Here is a 24811-nt window from a genome sequence, read left to right on the forward strand (position 1 = left end):
GATTGGCAGGAATAATGTACCAAAGTAAAATTGATTAAATTCGCTCTAATATATTTGATCTCTGTTCCTCTCTCTCACTCTTTTCTGTGCGAAGTTGGGAATTGTGAATGCCAAAGAAAATGTTTACTTAACAAAGATACATTTGAATTTGAGTGTATTGTGGTTGAATGTCAAAAATGAAAACATTTATTTGGAAGGATCGAGTATGCTTTGCTCCAGAGAAATTCATGGCAGCTAATTTTGCCTTTTGTACATTAAAAATAATTACATTATTTCATTCAAGTCTTCTTAATAAGTTGTATTATGACTGGCATGTGGCTGAAAATAGAAACTGGTTAACAGTGAGTGTTTGTTGAGTACTCACAGGACTCATAAAATATTTTAAGAGGAAAATGATCAAATTAGATTCTTACTTGAAACGACCAAGGAAGAACTACCCATTTCCAATAGGGTAACTGAAGAAGAGGAATGCAAATTAAAGCTTAGCCATGCAGAATCATGAAGCTTTCTTTGTGTCTCCTTTGTGAGTCTGATATAGGCACAGTCTAATTCTATGACAACTATCACAAATATGTATTCTATAACGTGGTGTCATGTGGGAAGAATATTTCATTAGACTAGATACACTTCGGGCTTTGGGCAGAGATGATTTCAATGAGAAACATCCCAACGGATCAATTCTAACCCTAACACTTATGTCCCAATAGCACAATAAACATGGGGTCTCTGCTTCCCCCATAGACACTATTTGTACTGCACTGAGGAAGGAATTACTTGTACCTGCAAAGTTTCAAGGAATCTTTCTTTTCTTCCTCAAAAATTCCTTTTAGAGGGGCACCTGGGTGGCTCAGTGGGTTAAAGCCTCTGCCTTTGGCTCAGGTCGTGATCCCAGGGTCCTGGGATCGAGCCCCACATCGGACTCTCTGCTCAGCAGAGTCTCTGCTTCCCCTTCTCTCTCTCTGCCTGCCTCTCTGTCTACTTGTAATCTCTGTCTGTCAAATAAATAAATAAAATCTTTAAAAAAAATTCCTTTTAGAACATTATTTGTGAGTAGTATAATTTTGATTTCTCGCAATAAGAAATACGGAAATACGAAGTTTTCAAAGACTTAGGAACCATGCAGCGGTATTTTCTCCTTAAACAGATACGATGCCACAAATACGATGCCACAAATTGTTTTCCTTCTAACATCCTACTCCCCTGTCCCAGTAGGGAGGTTACATGGTCTTTGTCAATGTGGGCAAACTGCTACACAGCCTGACTTGGGGGCACCTCCTGAGAAACCTGGGTGCCAAGCTTAATCAGAGAGGAGACACGCTGTCTGCCTTCAGGCAGCTTGCATTTGGAGAGGACACTCTGGCCCTGAGCCACCAACAGCAAATCACAGGGCTGAAGAATAAAGTCGACACATACCAGAGTGTGGTTCTGTCCGACCACAGGGGGCAGACATTACTGAACAATGTCTGACATTTGTTTGTTTATTTATTGAGGATTTTAATCGTATGCCCCTTTTGTGGATTTCAACACAGAAAGGATAATCTGAAACAGCAAAATAAACAGAGGAAACCAACTGCTAGTGAAAAAAAATCCAGTCCTTGTTATCAAGGATAGTTGATGTAATACTCTATGTTCTTCATAATTCCCAAGTTCCTTGGCCAGAACAAAATCCATCCTGTGTCTGGCAGCATCCCTAAGGCTGCCTTCCTTGATAGCAACTTCGAAAGACCTAACCAGTTTTAGTTTTCCCTTAATAATAAAGATTTTTTTTTTAAAAGACGTGTTCAGTGGCTTCAATTCAGCTTATACCAAAGAGTCTTTGGAGTTTTTCTTTAATGAACACAAAGGAATGACTTATAATTAGTCTGTACATTACATCTACATATACTGCTGGTGGGGATGTAAAATAGCACAACTACTTTGGGAAATAGTCTGGTAGTTCTTCAAAAGATTAAGCCGAGTTACCATATGATTCAGCAATTCTGCTTCAAGGCATATACCCAAAAGAAATAAAAACACATGCCCATAAATGTTCATGCAAAATTATTCATTATAGCAAAAAAAAAAAAAAAAAGTGAACAACCCAAATGTCCACCAACTGATAAGTGGACACATACCACGTGGTACGTCCACACAATGAAATATCATGTGGCCATAAAACAGAATGAAATACTAAGACGTGTGACAGCATAGATGAACCTTGAAAACATGCCAAGTGAGAGAAGCCCGTCACAAAGGACCATATCCTATGAAATTCCAGGCATATGAAATGTCTTGAATAGACAGATCTATAGAGAAAGAAAATATATTGGTGTTTCCTGGGGCTGGGGAAAGGGGGTAATTAGGGAGTGTATGGATTGTGGTGATGGATGCCCAACTCTGAATGTACTAAAAGCCATTGAATTATGCACATAATTTGGGCAGATTGCATGCGTGTGAATTACATCTCAATTAAGTGCCTTCTTTTTTTTTTTTTTTAAAGATTTTATTTATTTATTTGACAGAGAGATCACAAGCAGGCAGAGAGGCAGGCAGAGAGAGAGGAGGAAGCAAGCTCCCTGCCGAGCAGAGAGCCCGATGCGGGGCTCGATCCCAGGACCCTGAGATCATGACCCAAGCTGAAGGCAGAGGCTTAACCCACTGAGCCACCCGGGCGCCCCTCAATTAAGTGCCTTCTTAAAGGGTAGCTCAGTTGGTAGAGCCTGCAACTCTTGATCTTGGAGTCATGAGTTCAAGCCCCACGTTGGGTATAGAATTTACTTAAAAACAAAAACAAACCAGTAAATCCACACAAACCATATTTATGGGGCACCTGGCTGGCTCAGTCAGTAAAGCACGCAACTGTTCATCTTGGGACTATGAGTTTGAGTCCCATGCTGGGTGCACAAATTACTTAAAAGTAAAATCTTAAAAAAAAAAAAGTGCTATCTTGAAATAAGATAAACCTAAATCTATCAATACCAATGAATAATTTTAGAGGCTTCATAGAAATAAAAGAACCTCCCCCTCTATGGTAAAAGGGCTTCTATCATTTTATCTATCTATCTATCCATCCATCCATGAATCTCTACACCCAATGTGGGGCTCAAACTCATGACCCCAAGATCAAGAGTCTTACACTCCTCCAACTGAGCCAGCCAGGCGCCCCGGCTTCTATTATTCTCAGGAATAAGGGGAGATTAGCAGAGGATGGCAAAGTGCTGCAGCAAGAGTTTCTAGCAGTTTAAAGTCTGATGCATGCTGTTATGTAACACTCTTTCACATAAGGGAAGCATGCTTATGTGATGGATGCAGCACTTTTCAGGCACTTGACCTCACTTGGTAGTTGTTAAGTTACTGTTCAGATGTTTATTTAATAGGAAGTTATATAGAGACTTTCAAGCTATGTTCCCATTGAACATCTGTGTTCTGTTAGGCTAAACCCAAATGTTTTCTACTAAAAGCAAGTGATACTGGGTGCTCAATTCAGAGGGAAAAGCAATGAATAAAGTCAATGGATTGAATTCTCTCAATTTAAAAATTTTCCATCACAAACTTTTCTTTTCCTTTCTTTCTTCCTGCCCCCTCCCTTCCTTCCTTTTCTTTCTTTCTTTCTTTCTTTCTTTCTTTTCTTTTCTTTTCTTTTCTTTTCTTTTCTTTTCTTTTCTTTCTTTTTTATTTTTAGAAAGAGAGTCATCCAGGGTGGGGTAGGGTCAGAGGGAGAGGGAGAGAGAATCTTAAGCAGGCTCCATGCCCAGCATGGAGCCCCATGGGTTCTATCTCATGACCCTGAGATCATGACCTGAGCCCAAATCAAGAGTTGGATGCTTAACTAAGGAACCCAGGTGCCCCCACCATAAATTTTTCTTAAGGCTTTCTTGACTTCTACTGATCTGAATGCTAGCAGATAAAAGGTTTGAAAACTATGTAATACTATACCTAAATGATATTAGAGAACTTAAAATTGCCAATCATGCTTAGGTTAACAGCTTATACATGGAAATATGTTTATAGTTTTGCCCTTATACTGCATGAGAGCCATATTGTCTTATAGCAAATGTGCTCCTATATCATACAGAATTTAATATGTAAACATTTTTTAACGGACCCATAAAAGTGATATGAATTTTCATTTTGGTATTTCTAAATATGATTAAAATCTGCTGCACTGCCTGGCTCTAAAACTGTGTTTGGGATCCTTGTCAAAAAGGGATGCTTGCAGACATGTCATTAAGCCTACATCCCAAGATAAGACTCCCAAACTCAATTCTAAAATTTAAAAAAACATGGCAAAATTCCAGTAGAGAAGCACTAATGTTTCCATTTTTTCTTAAATACTTAGTGTGTAGGTTAGGTGTCCTGATACTAAGGATTTTTTTTTTTCCTTCTATGTATCCCTATATTATAATTTGGGAAACTTTTGTGACATACTTTTTGGTAGATAGCTTTAAAATAATGAAACTTCACCTCTTAGCACAAACACCCTTGAGAACATTGCATTCCTATTATAGCTTACCTAGAATCTAGTACAGAAACGAATTCTGGAAAAGTTGTAAATTAAAAGAGTTATCAACAGATGAAGCACTCACAGATTTTTTTGAGTTAGAAGGACCTTGGTAAAACAGAACAAACATACAAAGCTGTGTGTGCACATACACACAGTCATATTACGGCATAATGAACACTGTGCCCCCAAATTTCATAGCATAAACATCTACGGCATCATCTCCTACTAAAGACATATCATGCTCTGTTTGCAGAAGAGTTTTGGTAGCTGATGTAAAGCACCAGTAGAAAGATTGTACCCAAATGGAAAGAAAGTAAAATGCTTGCTTGGCAAAACTTTCTTCATTGACAGCTCTTGGGGTATGCGTGTATGTGTTGGCAGGTGGCATAGGACATTAAAGAAACATAAAATATGTTAAAATATTATACCCATCTTATGTGTCCTCTGCTTTTAGAAGTGTAATGAAATACCTGGCATTTGCTTCAAAATAATCCAGTAGTGGGACCGAGTGTAGGTCAGGGAGGCGGCCCAGGGATACTACAGATGAAACAAGACTGTGTATGTATACGTACAGATATTTTTGCTGGAAAGGACTGATAAGTTCTGGTAATGTGGATGTTGTTTTAGCAGGCTGGATCTAGGAGACTTATAGTCATCCTGATCTTATGGAATACTTTCTAAAACATTAGCCAACAGCTCCTTCTGACTTGTTTGCTTGTCTCCAGAATCAAAGAACTCAAGACACCGGCCACCTTTCCTCCAATACCCTGTGAAAGGAAACCCCCTTAGTAATTCAGGGGAATTTTCTTTCCTCTGAAAAAAACTCAGGTAGAAACCCAAGCAATTTTTGAAAATAAATAAACACACAGATGGCAAAACATCTTTCCCCACACGAGGAAGTTCAGGAAGCGGACATTTGAAAAGAGTGTTACACTGGTATTGTAGAAATTGATGGGTTCCTAAAGCAAGTGATCATGGGTCGTGCACTGGCTTGCAGCCTGGGGATCTGACGTTATGAGGCAAACATTGTCTTCATGAGGACACTAAAAAGAAGTTTAAAACCTAAAAACTAGATTCTACCCAGATTCAAAACTGGCTGGATTATTCCAGCAGATCAATCCTCCAGCAGAAAGTAATACCAGCCCAAAACTTTCTTTCTGCTTATCATGAGATGCTCTCTACACACGGAACAGAGGGATGATGGGGGTACTTAGCATGCCTGCAGTCATACAACCCATGACACTGTCACAGAAAGCCTTGTCTGGCTATAGAAACTCTCTCTTTCTATCTCTGTGTATATGTGTGTGTATATGCACGCATATGTCTTTCTGTTGGTAGACACTGGCATCTTTTTTCTTGGCTTTCTGGGACACAGACAAGTCTTTAATTTGTTTGTTTGTTTGTTCTAAAATTTTATTTCTTTATTAGGGGCGGTGAGCAGAGGGAGAGGGATAAGCAGACTTCATGCCCAGTGCAGAGCCCCACACAGGGCTTGATTTCCCAACTCTGAAATCATGACCTGAGCCAAAATCAAGAGTCTGACGCTTAACCAGCGGAGTCACTCAGGCATCCCCAGACAAGTGTTTTATAACACACACAGGTTCCCAAAGATTTTCAGGGTAAGTGGTTCTCCTAGGAGAAGTCCATTCAAATCGGAATCAATAGACTGGGTGTCTCTGTGTGTTTGGGAGTACCTTCATGTTTTGCTCTATGTATTTCTATATTGTTTTGCTCATGCAAATGATAAACACATTCATTTTACTTAAATGATTTTTAACTAAAATCATATGGGGAAAATAATGCTGTCTTTGGGAACATGCATTAGTAGGGGCAGGGGAAAAGCCAGAGAATGCTTCCTGGAAGAGGGAGTATCTGAACTCATAAGGACCTGACCTAAGTGATCATAGCCCCAAAGAATGATTCTAGAAAAACTGTGAAGTGGTGGTTCTTAACCCTGGTGCACCATAAAATCACCTGGAGAACTATAGAGAAACATCAACCCCCATGCCCTATTTCAGATCAATTAACTGAAGAATTTGGGGGTTGGGGGAGGGGAGGTGGTGTCTGGGCACCATATAGTGTAGTTATCCTGAATGGGACAAGTATAGACTCTCAGAACATGGCCTCCAGAAGTGAGTGGTGCATAAGGTTGTAGGAGCTCACTGTAGAAGCAGCCCCCGCCCCTAGGCTCCACCCACCACTTCCAGTCCTTGAGCATAATCTCCAGTCAGAATTCATCAGGTAACTTACTCTCCCGGAAGCCATGATGGCACCAACAGAACAAAACCATCTATTCCCAGCACACTCCACAGACCTATAGTTCCATAGTGCTTTGAAGGAAATGACCAAATTGGTAATATAAGGGGAAACATTTATTTTTCTTAAAGAGTGATTTAATTTTACAGGAAGCTTTTAAAATTTCCTTTTAATATTTTTGAGGAAGCTTTCAAAAAATTTCCTACAAACCAGAACTGATGGAAAGCACAGGTTAATTTGAAGCTTCTGCAATTTACAGATAAGAGTTCCCAACTCATGCCCAAGCCTTCTGGAAAGTTGCATCTGACAGAGTCTTGAGCCTGTGGCCTCTGATCTTTCAACTCAAGAACTGTTCCATTTTCACCACAAACATGTTTCCAGAAACATTCGGTTCTGAGGGGTTAGGTAACCACAGGCTGAACTCCTTTGGGCCAGTGGTTTATTGCTGCTGATACAACAGCTTGTCCAAACCCAGCCAGTGTGAGCAGAGGGTTGGGTCCAGGAAGGTGTCCTACCCCATCATATGACATCTGGAGCCCTGGGTTCAGTTTTGGGAATGGGGTACAAGGGGTGGCAATCAGGGTCATGAAGGGCCTGGAAGACCTGGGACACTTAGCTTATGTTTAGGTGTCCTTTGGATCATTGGAAAAACTATCATTTTCCGCTGCTCCATATGGCACAAGTGGGAACACTGGGAGGAACTTAGAGGAGACTTCTCAACAGTTCCGACCGTCTGAGAGTGGAATGTTCAGGGGGCAGCTGACAGCCACCTTGCAGGGGTGTGTGTGTGGGGGGGTTCCCTGCTGTGGGTGCCAGGCTGCACCCTATCACCTCTGTCTGCCTTCCAGCTAGGAGAGCCTCAAGTCTCTTCCTGGCTCCCCTCCTGAAAGTGACAGTTTCTGTGGTTGAAATCCTGTCAGGAGGCTCTTCTCTCAGAATTCACATCCAAGAGGCCACAATTCCAGGGCGGGGGAGGGGAGGTGATTTTTGCTGGGAAACTCTCAGGGCCCACCCCTGGCTCTTACTGCATTGAACGGGGAGAGTCAGGTGTGAGGAAAACAATGAGGAACACCAAGGCAGATGCTCCTTCTCCTGCTAACAGAGCTGTTTCCTGCTAGGGAGCAGGAGTTTCCTGAACGCTGGAGAATCCGGAAGAGGATGGTCACATTGCTCCTTGCGTCCTTTGTTTCTCACTGGGCTCACCCTACCTGGGTCACCACTACCCTGTCATAGTGCAGTCCCAGGCCTATCTCCCAACCAGACTTGAAACTCCTTGAGGTGGGGCCTTGTCTTCCTCATTGTGGTATCCTCGGGTCCTAGAAAAGTAGCTGGCACGTGAAAAGTCTCTACAAATGTTTACCGAATGAAGTTGTCTGTAATAGAAAGGTAGACTTCTTCTGAGATAGCTAGATTTACATGATTCTGTCTACATCTCAACAAAACCCCAAATCCATTAAAATTTTTTAAAATAAAATTTAAAAAATAATTACCCAGATTCCTTTCAACATGATTCAAAAAAAAAAAAAAAGAAAAAAAAGAAGCCAGGTGATCTCCACCCCACAGATAGTCTTCCCATTTTATCCTACCCCCTCCTTCTCTAGATGGACATTCCTTGCCTCCCTTCCCATGTTTTTGAGCAGCTCTAGAGAGAAAATAAAGCAGGACCAGCCTGTTGGCCTCAAAAGAGCTGGACTGGAGCGTCTTCCTGGCTGGCTTGTTTCCAGGCCACCACGAAGATCGGATGTGTGTTGAGACAGAGACTCAGTTTGTCTCGAGTTTTGGTTTGCAGGAAAGGCTCTGCTCACAGTGTGCGGAACCCGGGGCCCTGTGGATTCCGGGGTGACACACACTGGGCCCGAGTTTCTCAGGAAAGACTGCGGTGTTGTATAACCAATGAAAATATTTAGAATTTTGCAGCTGGGATAAGGCAATCACATCCCATGCTGGAGGGCAGAAACAAATCCCCTCCAGTGGTGAGGAAGGAATTCTCTCTGGCTCCCATGTTATTACTTGATTAACTTCACGGTTTCTTAAATTTACCTTTCATGGGAAAGTGATCGTGGCGAGGATCACACACAGGAGACATGTACAGTCTGGAGGCTTCGTGCCGTGCTTCTGAATGGAAACCGTGTCCTCTTGCTCTAGAACTTGCATTTATACAAAGCGGACCACCAGGATGGCTCTTACTGATGTTACTGTGACAGCCAAAAGCTCCCGCTAACTGAGCACATGCTATGTGCCAGTCATAAATCCTCACACCGTAGGCTGTACCCCTGACAAAGGTGCTGTTATCACCTTCATTTTACAGAGAATGAAACGGAGGCCCAAAGAATCTCCTCCCCACCTAAGACAGACACTTTCGTTTCTTCTATAAAATGTGTGCGTGGGGAAAAGTGGAGAAATCTACAGTCCCTTTTCTCATACATAAATGCCTGGAGTATTTCAAATAGGCCTTAGCTATACCCCAGGGCCATGACAATCAATGGTTTAAAATATTACATTTTTCTTACGTGATTTTGGCTTTCATTTTTGAAGCCCTTCACATGTCCAAGTAATCGATTAGGAATTGTCTAGCTCATTTTTTGCCCTCTCATGTTGAAAGAAAAGACAAACCTTTAGATAATTCTTATTGTAACTGCTATTTTTCTGAAGCCAGAGGGATATACTTTGAGGTACAACACTTACTGTTCTTTTATTTTAAAGGCAAAAGGGCCCATGTCGGTGATGGCAGCTTGTTGGCCTTAATGATGGTTAAGTTCTATGTTCCACCAACTACATTGGTCAATAGGTTTGGGAGGACGCTGCCTAAGGAATATGTGACATGCCACAGAGCTTGTCACACGGAGGAGGAAGTATAGGCAGGCAGGTAAGGTTCTGTTTTTCTGGACTTGAAAATACTTGTTTGATTTTGGATATAAATAGAGTTATTAGTTTTCCAAGGACAAAAGGGCTCCAAAGATCTTTTGCCCTTGGCAATGTTTAGGCAGAAGCTGGACAATGATTTGGAGGAGATACTGCAAGGCTGGTTGGATCACGTAGTGTTTCCATAGTGAAGTAAATACAGTGGTATTCATTTATTCTGGTGGGACAGAAACCCCTCTTTAATGAACAGTAAATCACATAGTAAGAAAGTCATTCTTTTCAATTCTCTTTCAGTTCCTGTGTTACAGGAGCGACTAGTCTTATTGTGGTACTAAATGCTTTTAACACCTCATCAACACCACCCCCTCTCCCCACCAGGCACCTTTTTAAACAATGAGAGCACAGGTGTCAGGTTCTCAAAATCTTTGGCAGGCGATAGTAGCAATCCAGAATTTTATTACATTGTAATTTATTATCTCCCTCACAAGACAACTAACAGGGAATTTCTGTAATGATTTAAAGCACTGGAAGAAAAGTATGTTGATTTCAAGAACATTTTAAGGAAATGAGAATAGGGGCATTAGCCATATAACTTTGGGATGGAGATGCCATGACTCAGAAGGTCAGATCTGGGATCATGTTCCTAAAATTAAATGTCTTTCTTGTTGCCCTGGTTGCCCTCCCTTGTACCCCACTCCCAGAATTGAACCCGGTACTCCAGATGTCACATGATGGGGTAGGGACACCGACCTGGACCCAACACTCTGCTCACACTGGCTGGGTTTGGGCCAACTGTTGTATCAACTGCAATAAACCAGTAGCTCAGAGGAGTTCAGCCTGTGGTCACCTAACGGAGGTCACCTAACAGAGAACCAGCCTTACTCCCTCATGGCTGGAATTCAGATTTGCTTAAAATATCGTGTGATTTCTGGGCAGCTCTCCCTGTCTAACCAACACACTTCCTCTTGGGGATTGTATCTTTGTGTTCATGTCTCTCTTGTGCCTAGCTTAGTGTCGGACATAGTAAGAGCTCAGAAAATAGCTGTTAATGAATGAATAAATGTTGAAAGATAACCTCTGTCCATCTTACAACCTCAAGTCCAGAGTGCCCTGCCATGGGCCACAGACACTGGTCCCACTCTACTGCTGTTGGCCTTCCCCCACCCGTCCCCTTTTCCTTTCATTATGACCCAACTCCACAGAGATCGTTGGCCAGGTGATGCTCCCCACTTCCTGAAGGCCAGAGACACAGGCTGAGGTAAGTAATTGAGGAGGAATGCACATTTAGATGAGGAAAGAAGACAGTACTAGGTTTTCTAAAAAGATGAAGAAGGAGGTGATAGTTATGTCTACACAGCACAACCTGAAATGGAGTTTAATTATTATCTTGTAAATTCAACCAGGCTAAGCCAGCCAAACCAACTCATATTTCTGGCATGGAATACCTGGTTTGACTGCCTGTGCTGACCAAATCAATAAGAAATCGGCGCCAAACCTCTATTTTATTGAGTGGTGTGTTGGCACCGACTTACTCTTCTTGTTTAAAAACACAGGTACTTGAGTACAAATCCACCCATGGGCTTGCTCGCAGCTTCTCTGGCAGCTCTGGAATGCTAATACACACTGGGGATATTTGGAAAGACTGGAATTTCAAATTTGGGAAGAGGAGAACATGGCTTGTTGGAGCTTTAGAGCTCCAATTCACAAATGTGGATGTTTCAAGCACGAAAATCTAACTTAGATTTCTGAGTTTAAATAGGACTTTAATACGATTAAATGTGCAGAATCTTTTAAAACAAAATACCTAATCCAACAATGCAATAAGGGCTTTGTGCTTTTCAACTTCTGTCTGCAGAAACTCTGGGACTTTTGCCTTGAACGCATTCTGTCAAATATTTTCCTCCTGGGAAATATTTCTAGGGGAGCATGAGCCCTGAGTTCTGATTCTGGTGTTCCTGCCAAGTGTGGGAAAGATTAGCACAGCTCTGACACAATGTGGTTATACCCAGAAGATGGAGAGGAGACATTTTCCAATCACTGTTTGCTTAGGTGGCAATAAATGTGGTGTTTAGTGATATGTCGAGTGGAGCTATGGCATGGAACCGTCAACAGTTGAAGAGGGTCATAAGGGAAACCCAGTGATCTATGGGTGCACCCAGTTAGCAGGGCATCCCTTACAATGAATAGCACCGACATTCAAACCTGAGTGCCTATACTGGTAGCCCAAGAGTTGGTTTGGGCCAACTCTTTGTTGATGAGCTTTGTTTGGCTTGCAGTGTTTTGTTCCGTTAATTGTATCAAGGTTGGAAAATCTGGAGGCTCTTCACAATGTTTAGGCTTCTGGACTCTCTTGAAAATCAGCAGATTTGGGCCTCGTTGACACATGGCAAAAATGTTGTCTCTTGTCTACACTATTCTGTGGCTGGATCCCTTTCCACTTTTCATCAAGCTTGTGCCTGTTACTTCTCCTGTCAAAGCAAACTATTCCCCTGTATCTATGCCTCTATCACAGTAAGAACACAAAAAGTAGCCTTAAAGGGCAGCTTCATAGATAATCATCCCCTGCTCGGTCATGGGAAGCATTTAAGTTTGCTTTTCCATTCTAAAATAACAGTTCTGACTTTGTTCCCTCCCTAGGCAACACATTCTCCGACACTTTCTCCACATTCTCTAGCATCTCCCAGCACACATGGGGGTCCTCCAGGGGTGCGTGCAATTTTCAGAAGTTCCCCCCGCCTCATTTCCATTGGGTCATTTCCCTCACCCTCTTTTTGGTTTGGAATCACTGTATTTAAAACCCTGAAGGAAAGTTTTATTGAATCAATTGTTCATTGTAACTGATCATAAGTATCCAAAATACTATGTAGCTTGGAAATTACTGCTTTGAGGTTAACATGTTAAAAAGATCTTTGGCAAACTAAAGTATGTCCCTTGTCTTAACACAGTCCCAGAAAAGGGCTGAGACTCTTTTCATGGTCCCAAGTGGCAGCATACCCAACTTGCAATTAGGTCACATTTTGAAAGTTCATTTAATATTGATTGCTTGCAGCTTATAATTCCTTTCAGTATAATAAATGTAGTTAGTTTTTCTAGTTTACCCACAGATTTCTTTTTCACCATGCAAAGGGATTGCATCATAGTGGTTTTTTTCCTGCAAAATTATTCAATGAAAGCTTGTATTCCTTCAATAAAGTTGAAATACTAAGTATTAGGAAACATCAGGAAAATCCACTTTGAGGTAACTGTCAAGTAAGATTGCTACTAAGGGGAAGTAGTATTTTCTCTAATTGTACCAAATGAGGGCTTTCCTCTTACAGTGACACAGTGGGTTTTTAGCACAATTACCAGAAAGCAGAAACTTCTGAACCCTGGTCCCACCCTCAAAGAGACAGTAGAAAGGAATTCAGAAGCCCTCAAGTTTATGTCCAGGAAGATCACAGTGACTTAAGTCAGACGCCAGCCAGGAGGGACGGGGAAGAGGGACACCCTGCTCCACTAAATAAAATGGTACATGTGAGTACATTCTGTCCCCTTAGTGCTGTTGCAAGAACTTGCTTCCCAGAAAAATGTCACTATGTGGATAATAAAATGAGAATGTGAGCTCACATCAACATCAATCTAGCTTCTGTGATAAAAGCTGGGGCTGCTATGGTTATCCCTGGTCAGCAATGGGCCAGGGCACTTTGGTAACAAGCACCCCCCCCCCCATCATCTTGCCTCCATGATTGTTTCACGGGCACTTCCTCCTCCAACGGGAGACTCGTGGATAGGCAATCACTTGTTTAAAGACCTGAACAAGTGGAAGCCAGTAGATCCACGAGGCATTGGGGGAAAAGTTGACATAGCTCCTGTCGAAGGAAGGCTAGCCCTCCCAAGCGTGTAGTAGTCAGAATCTTGCCCCATGACTTTTTAGTTGTGCTATGAAGTTCTTACTACACAGAGATCTTAAAAAGAGATTATAAATATCCTTGAGAACTCCCTGGGAGGGGAAGGGAAAAGATGCTCAGAGCCAGCTCCCATAGAGGGGGCGTAACATGGCCAAGGAGGGACAGGGAGCCAAGGGTGGAAAACAGACCAGTGTCAGTAGTACCTGAGTTTTGGGCTTTAGCTACAAACCCAGAAACCATCTTGGGGGCATAGTGTCTATAGACATTCTTTCTTCATGTCAGAGATGTGCTGTGGGGAAAGAGAAGAGTGGGCAGGAAGGAATGTATAGTGACTTTTTTTTGCAACTTCTTGGTTCCGTTGGCATTCACCAGTCACAAGACACAAATGACTCTTGAAGCATTTCCCATGCAGGAGTCAATTGCTAGCTTACGGCCACAGAAAATAGCTCCTACCCCGCAGATCTTCCACTCGTTGAAAATCTAAGTGTCAATGGACAAAATATCAAGATGGGGAAATCTCCCACCCCCTCCCTGTTCTCCCACCAGCGTAAAAGGTAACGGGGGTGGGGGACAACCAGAGAAGGAAATGACATCATGCGGGTTCACCAGGAAAAGATAAAGTGTTGGTGGCAGCAGAGTTGGTGAGTGTGGTGTGGGCATTACCTCTTGATGAGGCTTCCAAGAAGGCTCCCGCTCAAGTCCTGGTGGCTCTGAGAACAAGCATTCTTGCATCAATAGCTAATAGGCTGTCCAACCAGATGTTATCTGGGTGGGATAAGAGGGTGAGAAAACAGACCTGTTGTACGCTGTTGTCAACTAGATCGCTGTGGTCAGAGAAGGCTGGCTGTGTCGTGTTTAGCAGGGTGCCTCTTTTGTAGCGAGGCAGACCAGATTACGTGGTTTAAATCTGTTTCCTCTTGTGATTGGTAAAATACGAGAGTTATAATCATTCATGCATTACTAAAGCCTCCTTTCCATCATTCTGAAGGGACTTTTTTTTTTTTTTCTAGAACAGAGCATGCATCCAGCAGAAACCTAAAGCGTTTGCTTTTCTAAGCGATCTTTTGCAATAAGCACACTTAAAAAAGAACCACACTGCACATGGTACCTGTGACAAGACTGGAGATGATAAGCGGTAACACCAGCATCTGTAACATTCGCATCAGAAGTTCCCCAGGAAAAGAGAAGTACTTGACTTCCCGGTAGCTCATTTTGTAGGGTCGGAGGGTAAATCCAAGGATGGTACCTGAAGTAGGGGGAAAATGGAGAAAAATTGAGTTTTTTTTTTAAAAACTGAAGTTTAGTCATAGTCCTAGGGAAATGAGTAACGATCTGGGGAAATGAGGGACGATTTGGCTGGTGGTCACTTCTGTCCGACGGCAGTACATTTATTTAAGCAGCAAATATTTGTGCTGCTTTAAGAGCAAGGGGTATGCCTGTCTCTTGGGTTGTAGTCTAGAAGGGTCTGGCTGAAACCAGGGCTGTCAGCAGGACTTGGAGAAAAAATGTTACTGGCTTCAGCAAATGAAAAATTTCTTTGTCTAACTTGAATGCAGCGGAATCCATTTTGACATGGCTCAGTACAGAGTTACAAAGATAGGGGCATAACTAGGAGACAAATCATGTATCCATGAACTAAGCAATATAGAAAAAAACCCCTCATAATGAATTTCCTTTGTAACAACAGATGTTAGGACTGCTAGCATAATTACTTATAAAGGGTGGTGTAATTTAATTTTTTTTCCAAGTAAAGAAATTCCTCTTGTTCACATTGTTAATCCATTTTCATCATCTCCCTGTCTGCACACCATGCTTTCTGTCTACATGGTCTTGGTATTACCTTGGCAACTGTATTGCACAGACTCGTTAGTTGCTGGCAAAAGAAGACTCCAAAATGAGCAGAGGCATTTTTTTTCCAAAAATCTTCCCTGAAAACTTTAGGGGGAGTAAGAGAAGGAGAATGCAACTTTCCCCTTAATTTCCCTTCTGCTCCTGGAACTTTAAAATATATTTAAAAAACAACTTTATCTGTAAATTAAATGATGCACCATAGCTTTTGAACTGTTCGGAAATCAACAAATACATTGAGGAAATTTACTTTCTTCCCCGCCTTTCCCTAATTTACTTTCCTTGCCCAAGAAAATGTACTTATTCCAATATTGTAAATATTTTCAAAACTTCTGTCCTGCCATTACTAAAACACATGAGTTATAGAGAAATACTGAGTTATCTAGAAGTTAGAGGCTGGGGGAGGGTGAGAGAATACTGAGCAGACATGTTTTTCCAAGGGAAGCAAGCAGTTCTTTATAGGAAACTGAATCACCCTAACTTCTTACGAAATGGGCTGCTTCTTTAAGGAAATGCACAAAGTTCATTTCAGTTGTCACAGCAATTCCAATTTCATTTCTTGGGTGTCAGCAACCATGAAGTATCTATCCATTCTTTGATTATGTGCTATGATGATATTCCAAGTAAGAGTCTGAGTCTATGTGACTAGGAAATCTGGCTGATTCGGTTTTCAGGGCCTTTAGGAAAACATTTATCATGTTTTCCCAATGCAACAATAATAAGTTCAAGAGAGAAAAGGTGATCTGGAAAACACAGAAAAGAGAGGCAAAAGCCTGCCCCTATTGGTTCTACCACTTAAACGGCAAATAGTTAATGCTCACTGAGCTCTTGCCATATGCCAAGTATTATCAATGCGTTACTTGTGTTGGTATAATTAACCATCACAAAACTCCCCAGGGGTTGAAACTATCTTACCACCGTTGCACTGATGGAGAAACTGAATCACTGTGAACTTCGAACTTGCCAGATTCCAATAGCTATTCAGTACCAAAGTAAAAAAGTGACTCAAGTGACAGAGCTTGGATTTAAACCCAGGCATTTGGACTCAAAGCTCACATTCTTGACCACCTCACAGACTTCCAACCTCTCCAGTAGAGCCAAACAACCACTGTTAGTGCTTCTGTGAATTTCTTCCTAGAATGTTCTCATACAGAGCTAAATGTACGGAAATCACACAGAATATACTTTTCCATATACAGTCGCCATAAGCATTGCTTTTAGCCTCCTGGTATCAGATCCAATGATTGTACCAAATTTACTCAATACTTCCTTTGTTGTTGAATAGTTAGGTTGGTTAGCATTTTTTCACTTTTATGAAGAACACCATGATGAATGTATGAAGGCTGTTTATAACTAGGAATATTTCTTTAGTGCAGTTTAGAGAAAGGAAACCAGCACATTAAAGACTCTGATGACCTTGATCAATGTTATCAAATTGTTTTCCCAGTGGGTTGGCCCCTCAGTTTAATGCTTTGTTAGTGAATGAAAAGGCTTTAGTATTATCTACCTCTAGGAGCTTAGAGATTTATCATAAAAAACTGTTAGACAAAATTTGCGAATTTGATGAGTAAATAGTATGTATTTTTTATTTCTTTTCAATTTACTTAACATCTAATGAGGTCAACAATTTCTCATAATTGTATATTCTCCAAGCATTTACTAAATCTTAATAGTTGAAGACTTTATGTGTGTGTGTGTGTTGTGTGTGTGTGTGTGTGTGTGTGTGTGTGCGTGCGTATTTGGTTATAAATGCTTTGCATAATAAAGATAATTACTCTTTGTCTATATGTAAGATATTTGCTCTACTTTTCTAATTTGCTGGCCATATATTACTCTAAAATATACAGGTGCTTTGCATTTTTATTAAATAAGGTTTGCACACCTTTTATATTAGGTAATTTCTTCAAGAGTTATAAACTTTAATTTCCCTCCTCCTCCCAATTTAGATGAATCTTTTAATTCATTTTTCCTTCTTTGATTGTTTGCTAGCTTTGTTTTAAAATATTGAAACTTTAATCTTCCTTGAACTTGGTTTGGGGTAAGACATTTAATTCTAATTTTCAGTGTGCATTATTCCACACAGTATCATCAACAGCACATAGGCATTACAAAAGGTGCTGGTAGTATCTAGTTCTTTCCCACCTGTTCAAACAAAGACCAAGTCACACTGAAATAGCTGCTTCATCTTATAATAAGTAGTTAAACAAATATTTACGAACCTTACTTTACTTCCAATTAAATGTAATTTCACTGGAATTGACTGTTTTCTGATCTTTATTTAAATGCACTTAAACACTTGTCATTCAATTATAATGATGTAAAATGTGCACAATAAATACAAGAAACTCATTTTGGTCATCTGGAATTTGACCATATCAGGATACTAGGAATTTTATATATCTTCCAAATAACAATTTAAGACCAGGCTTGGTTTTACAAGTTCATTTCTAAGTTGGGTATTTGTTATTAGAAATTTACTTACTCAAATACAACACCGTTTCCAAGGATGGGTAGGATCCTGACTAGTCCAGAAGTTATTTATTAATTAAATTATTTAAGTTATCATTTAGAAAAAGAAAATGGTAGAATAGCTGCTCACCCAATGATACAGGTTTTAGGAGCAAGAGACAAGCCAATGTTGATGAAGGAAGGGGATTAAATTTCTAAATACTAGGTGCATTAGATCCCATTTCCCAAAGTCTAACCTTGTATTCTTCTCTCTACAGCCATATCCAGACTCTCTCTCCCTGGGAGCTCTGTGTACGTTCTCTCCTCTCCCCCCATCCAATCCCACATTCATCCAGTGCCGCCAATTTTCATCTAGGTGCTAGGAGGGAAAGTAGGCCCACTCAGTGAATTAGTCCTGGGCAGTGGTGAATGATGTCTCTCAACTCCAGTGCACCAGGTAGATGTCTAACCGAGCAGCAGGAAAAGAGCCAGGGAGGGGGGCAAAGTCTCAAGAGGTGATGATATTTTTCTTCTGTTTTTCCAGTCACCAATCTTCTTGTTTGGAAGCGTAGTCCTGGCATCAGCTACTCTAGAATGTCTCAGTTTCTTTACATTCTCCAATATGGAACCCCCGTTTTCTTAAAGCTCTTCTTTATAGTAGGGACAGTGGATAGGAGTCCCCACTTATTTCTTCATAAGGGATAGTTTCAGGTCAAAAGCTTTGAAGAGAAGAGTTATTTAGAGTGACAGCACATTGCAAATACTCCTTGAATCAGTTCTGTCCCTGACTAAGCTTTGCTCTGTTTACTATCTCTGGGTTTACCGAGTGAGCCATTTCTACTCTTAAGAAAGAGGAGATTATATTGGGAAGGGAAATATTTATTGAGCCCTTAATGGGCTCCATGGTGGCCTGATTCTCATCACGACTTTATGGGGTAGCTATTATCACGTCTATTTTAAAAAATGAATATACCGATTGATGCTCAGAAGCTCATTAACCTGCTCAAGGCTAACAGAATTAGTAAGGGCTTGACTTGGGAATTTTAAAGAAAAGCCAGAGCACTTTCTACTATACTCTAATGCCTCTTGAACACAGACATATCCTTGTAACCGGGGCCTGAGGACAGTCGGCTCCTGGGTCTTTAGCATTTCCAACCCCTGAACTCTGGAAGCCCTTGAGTAATGATTTTAGATCTGCTAGAGATGTCCCAGAGGCACCCAGCACATGCTGAAACCCATCACAGGTCCTTTTACTTGTTGAGGATCTCACAATACGGTTATCATAGCACTAAGTCACTGTTGAAAATGGTTCCACCGCATCCCTTTTGATGGAATGATTGAACTCAACTTGCATAAAGTTTATTAATTAAAATAGCTTGCCGCTTCAGCCCACTTCGCACCTCATAATCCTTGGAAACCATCAGTAACAAAGCCAGAAAGGACATTAAGTGAAAACATGCTTCAGGTTCCCATGTTTAAAGACAATCGCTAGCCGTCATGGACTACACGCAGGATACCCAGCCCTCAGGAGAACACTGCCTCACAGAACCATCGAGGCCAGGACGAGTATTACCCACGCCTCACAGACAAAGAACTGGAGTCACTGAGAGGGTCAACTGCCAAACCTCACCGCTGGCACGGGGTGGGGCCACGGTCAATGCAGAGAGCGGTCAAGCTGCCTCCCCAATGCCAGGTGAATGGCTGAGGTGGGCTTCGCGCCCAGGCTGTCCAGCTCCAGGGCCCGGACTCTCACCCACTATGCTGTACTGCTCGCCTCTCAACAGCCGTGGTACTAACTTAAAGCGCCTAAGTTTAGGACACACTATCTTGCCTCCCTTTTCGTTCCATTTCGAATTAGTTTAACTAATAACAGGGCCTGAGGTGAGCAAAGGTTTTTGTTGGTGTTACTTAATGAGGTCAACATCCAGCTTTTTTCACTTCATTTGCTGAATGAATAAACAAAAGACATTTTTGTTTTCTGGCTTTTGCTCCACCAGGCACGAGAGGTGAAGCCCTGGTGGTAAGGTCAGCCGGCCGTCAGCGTCCCATCAAGAGGAGCAAACGCTCTGAAGGCGAAGACTGGTTTTTGGGGGTAAGCAGTTCAGGTTCCTGATGACACAGCCCAGCGATGAAACAAGTCTTCCGGAAACATCCTCACATCCTGGTGCTCAGACTTCTCAGAGCCCTCTACTCTCCGCCCTTCCCACCAACTAGAGGCCCCAGGGCGGGGGTGGCCTTTCTCACTGTGGTGAAGCGGCTCTCAGGGCCTCTGCCGAGCTGAGGCCTCTGCACGTCCTTGAAGTGCATTGATTGAGGTTCCCAGAGCTAATAAAAACCTTGATGGCCCGATCTTTAATGCAAAAGAGCAGATCCTTTAGTATTGATTACTCTGCAAAAGTGACGAGAAAAATCAGAATAGCCTCCCCACGGGCTTTGTTAGAGCTGAAGTCAACTTCGCAGTTTGCATCTTGTGGCATTATGTAACACACAGATGTCACCATTCCGCGCGGACTGCGCATTCTCAGTCAGCAGTCTTCTATCATGCCTGTTTTGGTATCTTATCAGATTTTTGGAATCTAGGAAATACCGTAACTGGAACGTTGAAGGGGATCAAAATGAACCGTGCTGGTTGACTGCGATAAACAAAGATGCATTTTTGTTCAAAGACGTTCTCCTAATACAAAAAAAGCTCAAGAAGGGAGTCCTTTAGGGGTTTGCTGGTGTCCCTAGAGAGGCTACACAACAAGCACTTCTTTGGAAGATTAAATATCACGTCGCTTTTCTAAACTAAGACACCAAGTACACACTAGAGCCTCAGAAAGAACGCACCACCACAGGCTTCCTTTTGAAAGCCAGACACACAACAGCAAGGCAAAAGCTAAAGACATCTCTAAAGAATCTGGCCCATAGTTAATCTGATAAAATGAATGAAAATATGAAGAAGCCAAGAAGTATGTAAGAGCAGAAAAATGAGGCACAATTTGAAATAAAATTTGGACCGATTCAACTTTTAACTTTTGATAAATGTTGGAGTTTGAAATAGTAAAATTTTACTCAAGTTCCCCTACCGTATTTCCAAACTGTCACGAACAGATCGGCAAGAAATCGAAACAGTTCCTTCTAGAATTACTGCTCACCATATAAAATTCTCCAGAAAAAGACAAGTGGCCCCCAAAAAACTCAGATCCAAAGGGAATCTAAAAGTAACAGTGGCACTGATCTTGAGAGGAAGACTTTGCATTTTGAGGCCACCCTATGAAAACTACCAAGTGTCCACCCGGGATGAGCCAACTCGCGCTTCTAACACTGACAACTGCAAACCAGTCAGCGGACATTCAAGCTCCGACCCAGAATAAGCTCGGCCTGCCGATCTTTAGCCACAAAGGGTACCATGCTGTCCACCTGTATGCAAGATGGCTGGAGGAAAACAATGATTTCAACATTTCTGTTGATAGCGCACACTGGTTTTATGCGACAAAATACTCATATTTCCCGGGTAGGATCTTTTCATTTATGTAGCAACAATAACAACAACAAAAGACCAGCACTACTTTGTCTCAAGGCTACAATGATCAACGTAGGAGGCAACAAAAGCACAGGACTGAATCCGCCCCCTTCGCCAGGTTCTACTGGTTAGAAGCAAGTCACGGGTCCCACCCACGCGCAACAGGTGGGCTGCCCCGGGCGGTTGGGGGCTGTCCAACACGCAGAGGTCTTTCAGCCTCTTTGTCAAGCTGCTTCTGGTGTGGTGTAGACATATGCATAGAGAAGATGCTCTATGGAAGTTTGGCGAATGAATGATGTTGGGATTGTAGTCCTAAACCTGCCTTTAACTCTTCATGTGACCTTTTCTAGGCTTCATTCCCCGCTCCCCCCACCCCCCAATTTATAAAGGAAGAGTGCTCCAAGATTCAAACATCACACTCCTTCTTGTCCGCGCCTATTACATAGCCTTCCAACTCATCTCCCTGCTTCCACTTTGCCGTCCTACAGCAACCCTCTCCCCCCATACAACCCAGAGCTATTTCAAAACCCAAGTCAGAGCGTTGCTCGTCTCTGTCCGCTCATGGCTCCCCACATCATGTCGGGTAAAAGCCCAAAGTCATGTGATGGCTGCACCTGGCCTGCTTCCCCCACTTTACCATATTCAGAACACAACCACCATGCCACCCCCCCCCCCACCCTTTTCAACCTTTGCCTCCTCATGGTTGCTCCCCCATGGGCCTGGTACTGGCTCTGCTTCCTGCCGGGGGACACTCTTTGCAGAAGTTCCCAGGTTTACTTCCAGACTTCGTTCCAGTGTCCTCTTACTGCCACTCACCCTGAACTTTCTTCTCCCTCTGGTGACTTTGTTGGAGGAGTTCTTATCACCCTCCAAAACACGATATACTTTTCTAATTTTGTGTGCTTGCTTTCTCTTGTTGTCTCTGCCTCAAATGTTAGCTCCAAGAGATCCAGGTTTTTCTTTCCTGAGGTATTTGTTTTTGTTCACTGACATATTTTAAGACCCTGAAAAAGTGCCTGACACATAGTAGGTGCTCATTATACTGCTGATGAACACACAGCATGGCTCAGTTCTCTTTCAGATGATGGAGCCCACTGTACCGGCCCCATCCAACAGCAGCACCCCCCCCCACCCCGCCGCCCCTGCCTCGCGGCTGCACGCATTTACGAATGGAGGAATTTGGAGGAAACCTGTAGCTTGTGCTTCACAGTAAATCCCGTTCCCCACCGTGTTCTGTGAGCCTAGTAGCCCACCCACAGGAACCCCCCTTCCTCCAACACGTGATTTCTCTCTCATGATTTGTGAAACTGGGTCTCAACCGAACCACGGTTTCTCATATTGCGTAGGTTTTTAGATTCACAAAGGAGGAGTGAGAGCTCCTGATTCCGGTTTCTCCCACAAGTCTTGTTTTTTTATGAATATGAAGGAGAGCAGGTGTGAGGCTATAGAAAGATCATGGACTGAGATTTCAGAGATGAGGCTCTGGGTCTGACGCTGCCAGCAAATGATGCTGGTAGGTACCTGCCTTAAAAGACTGAATCTTCATATCAAACCTGCAGGATTTAATACCACCCTCTCACAGAGGAGGAGACCGAACTCTTGAAAGAGGAAGCCGCTTGGTCTAGACGACAGGGCCAGTGCCTAATGTTGGCAGAATGGGGTTGCAAACCGAGGTCTGTCCACAGCTCACCTCTTCAAATCATGTCATCTCCTTGGAGTTTTTTGTTTTTTGGTTTTTTTTTTTTTTGGTCCACAAAATGGGAAGCATAATGGGAAAAATTTTTTTTGTTTTTTGTTTTTTTTTTGGTCCACAAAATGGGAAGCATAGATCAGAATAGGCAGTATCTAAAATCCTCTTGAACTTTAATATTCTCGGGGAAAGGTTTTGAGTTTAAAAGAACCATATATAAACATCTCTCTCTCTCTCTATATATATATATACATATATAAAATAAATCTTAGCTGTTTTATTATGAATCTTGTTTCTTCTCATGAGTTCTAAGGTCCTTGATAAGGCAAAGAAAGGCATTGTTTAATACGTCAAAAAGTGCTTTGTCAACTTGGCCGTTACAGTCAGTATGGCAGGTAGGCAATAATTATTCGAGGGCCCAAATATTAGTTTCTATTTTAGATCTTGGCTAGCTTGTAGCCCAAGCTGGAGCAGTCATAAGTCCGTCTCATGCAAGCCTCTTGAAGCCGGTGGCATAAAGTTCCATTAGTTTATTTTTACAAGAAGGGCAAGGGCATGATGGTGAATTTACCTGCCCAAGGGGTCTGATGCTCCCGGTCTTTGGTTTCACCCCAAACTTCCAGGCATTTCCTGGAGAGAAGCTACTCTGTGGGAGGCAACCTTTCAACCCTCCCCCACTCCTCTGTTCCCACATCCTTCAGCGATTTGGGCCCCGGCTTGGCTCATTCTTTTGTGCTTTGGTATTTCCTGTTGCTGGAGGTGGGAAATACCTGCTCCAGCCTTGTTCTACTAGTGGTGCCCAGAGGAACCAGCCCTGGGTCACTGATGCAGACACGTCCACATGGCAAGCAACTCGGAGAAGACAACTCTGTCAGAAGGACCCCAGGAGTTCTGAAAGCCTGCGGCTTTCTCCCTAAAATGGCACTAACACAAGCTATGTGAAATGGCACTTAAATTTGCAGATAATCCTGCAGGTCTTTCAAATGTCCAATCCATTGTCATTTAAAAAATATTCTATTAAGATCGTTAGTATCTGTTGCATTCCTTTCTGGTAAAAAATAAAATAGTGTTATGAGTGAGTAGAAACTGTAAATGCAATTACAATTCTGGGGACGTATCCCACAGATACACTTTACCTGGGGAAAATAACTTTTGTACAGGATTACTCATTGTACCATTTAACAAATATATCTAAGGGTTGGAAACAATCTAAGTGCCCGTCAATTGGGAATTGCTTAAAAAGATGATGGTACACCCATCTAACACACCCCCAGGAGAGAGAGACGAGGCTCTTTATGTGCAAATAAGGCACCATGTCCAAGGTATATTGTATAGTTAAAAAAGAAAGGTGTAGGGGCACCTGGGTGGCTCAGTGGGTTAAGAATTTAATTCTCAGTGGGTTAAGCCTCTGCCTTGGGCTCAGGTCATGATCTCAGGGTCCTGAGATTGAGCCCTGCTCGGCAGGGAGCCTGCTTCTCCCTCTCTCTCTGCCTGGCTCTCTGCCTGCTTGTGAACTCTCTGTCAAAAAAAAAAATCTTTAAAAAAGCAAGGTATAAAGCAGGCTGTATACATTATGCCAGCATTTGTACACAAATGGCAAAAAAGGGACAGATCCGTACTTATTTTTATACTCATAAAATAATTCTAAAGGCACACGAGAAACTGATAACAAGATATTTATATCCTTTTGAACTTTTTATTTTGGGCAATGTAAATATATTTCATAAATAAAATGACAAAATAAATAAGCAAAAAAATTGGCTCACTTAAAAAAAAAAATCTGACTGAATTCAGGGTGTTTGCCTGGCTCCATCTGAGGACCATGTGACTCT

At 42.2% G+C, this 24811-nt stretch overlaps 1 protein-coding gene across 4 annotated transcripts in view; it reads right to left on the bottom strand.

Moving 5' to 3' along the window:
- The window catches only part of SLC1A3 (solute carrier family 1 member 3), a gene marked incomplete at both ends in the record, with an annotated part of 73289 nt that overhangs the window by 38891 nt on the left and 9587 nt on the right, over nucleotides 1–24811 (bottom strand). For 3 of the 4 annotated variants that reach the window (XM_080803355.1, XM_080803353.1, XM_080803352.1), the window contains one exon: nucleotides 14597–14734. The exons of the other annotated variant lie outside the window; for it this stretch is intronic. In XM_080803355.1, the coding sequence (XP_080659481.1) occupies nucleotides 14597–14734 (138 nt within the window). The remainder of the gene's footprint in view (nucleotides 1–14596; nucleotides 14735–24811) is intronic. 4 annotated transcript variants of the gene reach the window in all.

The sequence above is a fragment of the Martes martes genome (genome assembly GCF_963455335.1).
Source record: "Martes martes genome assembly, chromosome: 5".
NCBI lineage: Eukaryota > Metazoa > Chordata > Mammalia > Carnivora > Mustelidae > Martes > Martes martes.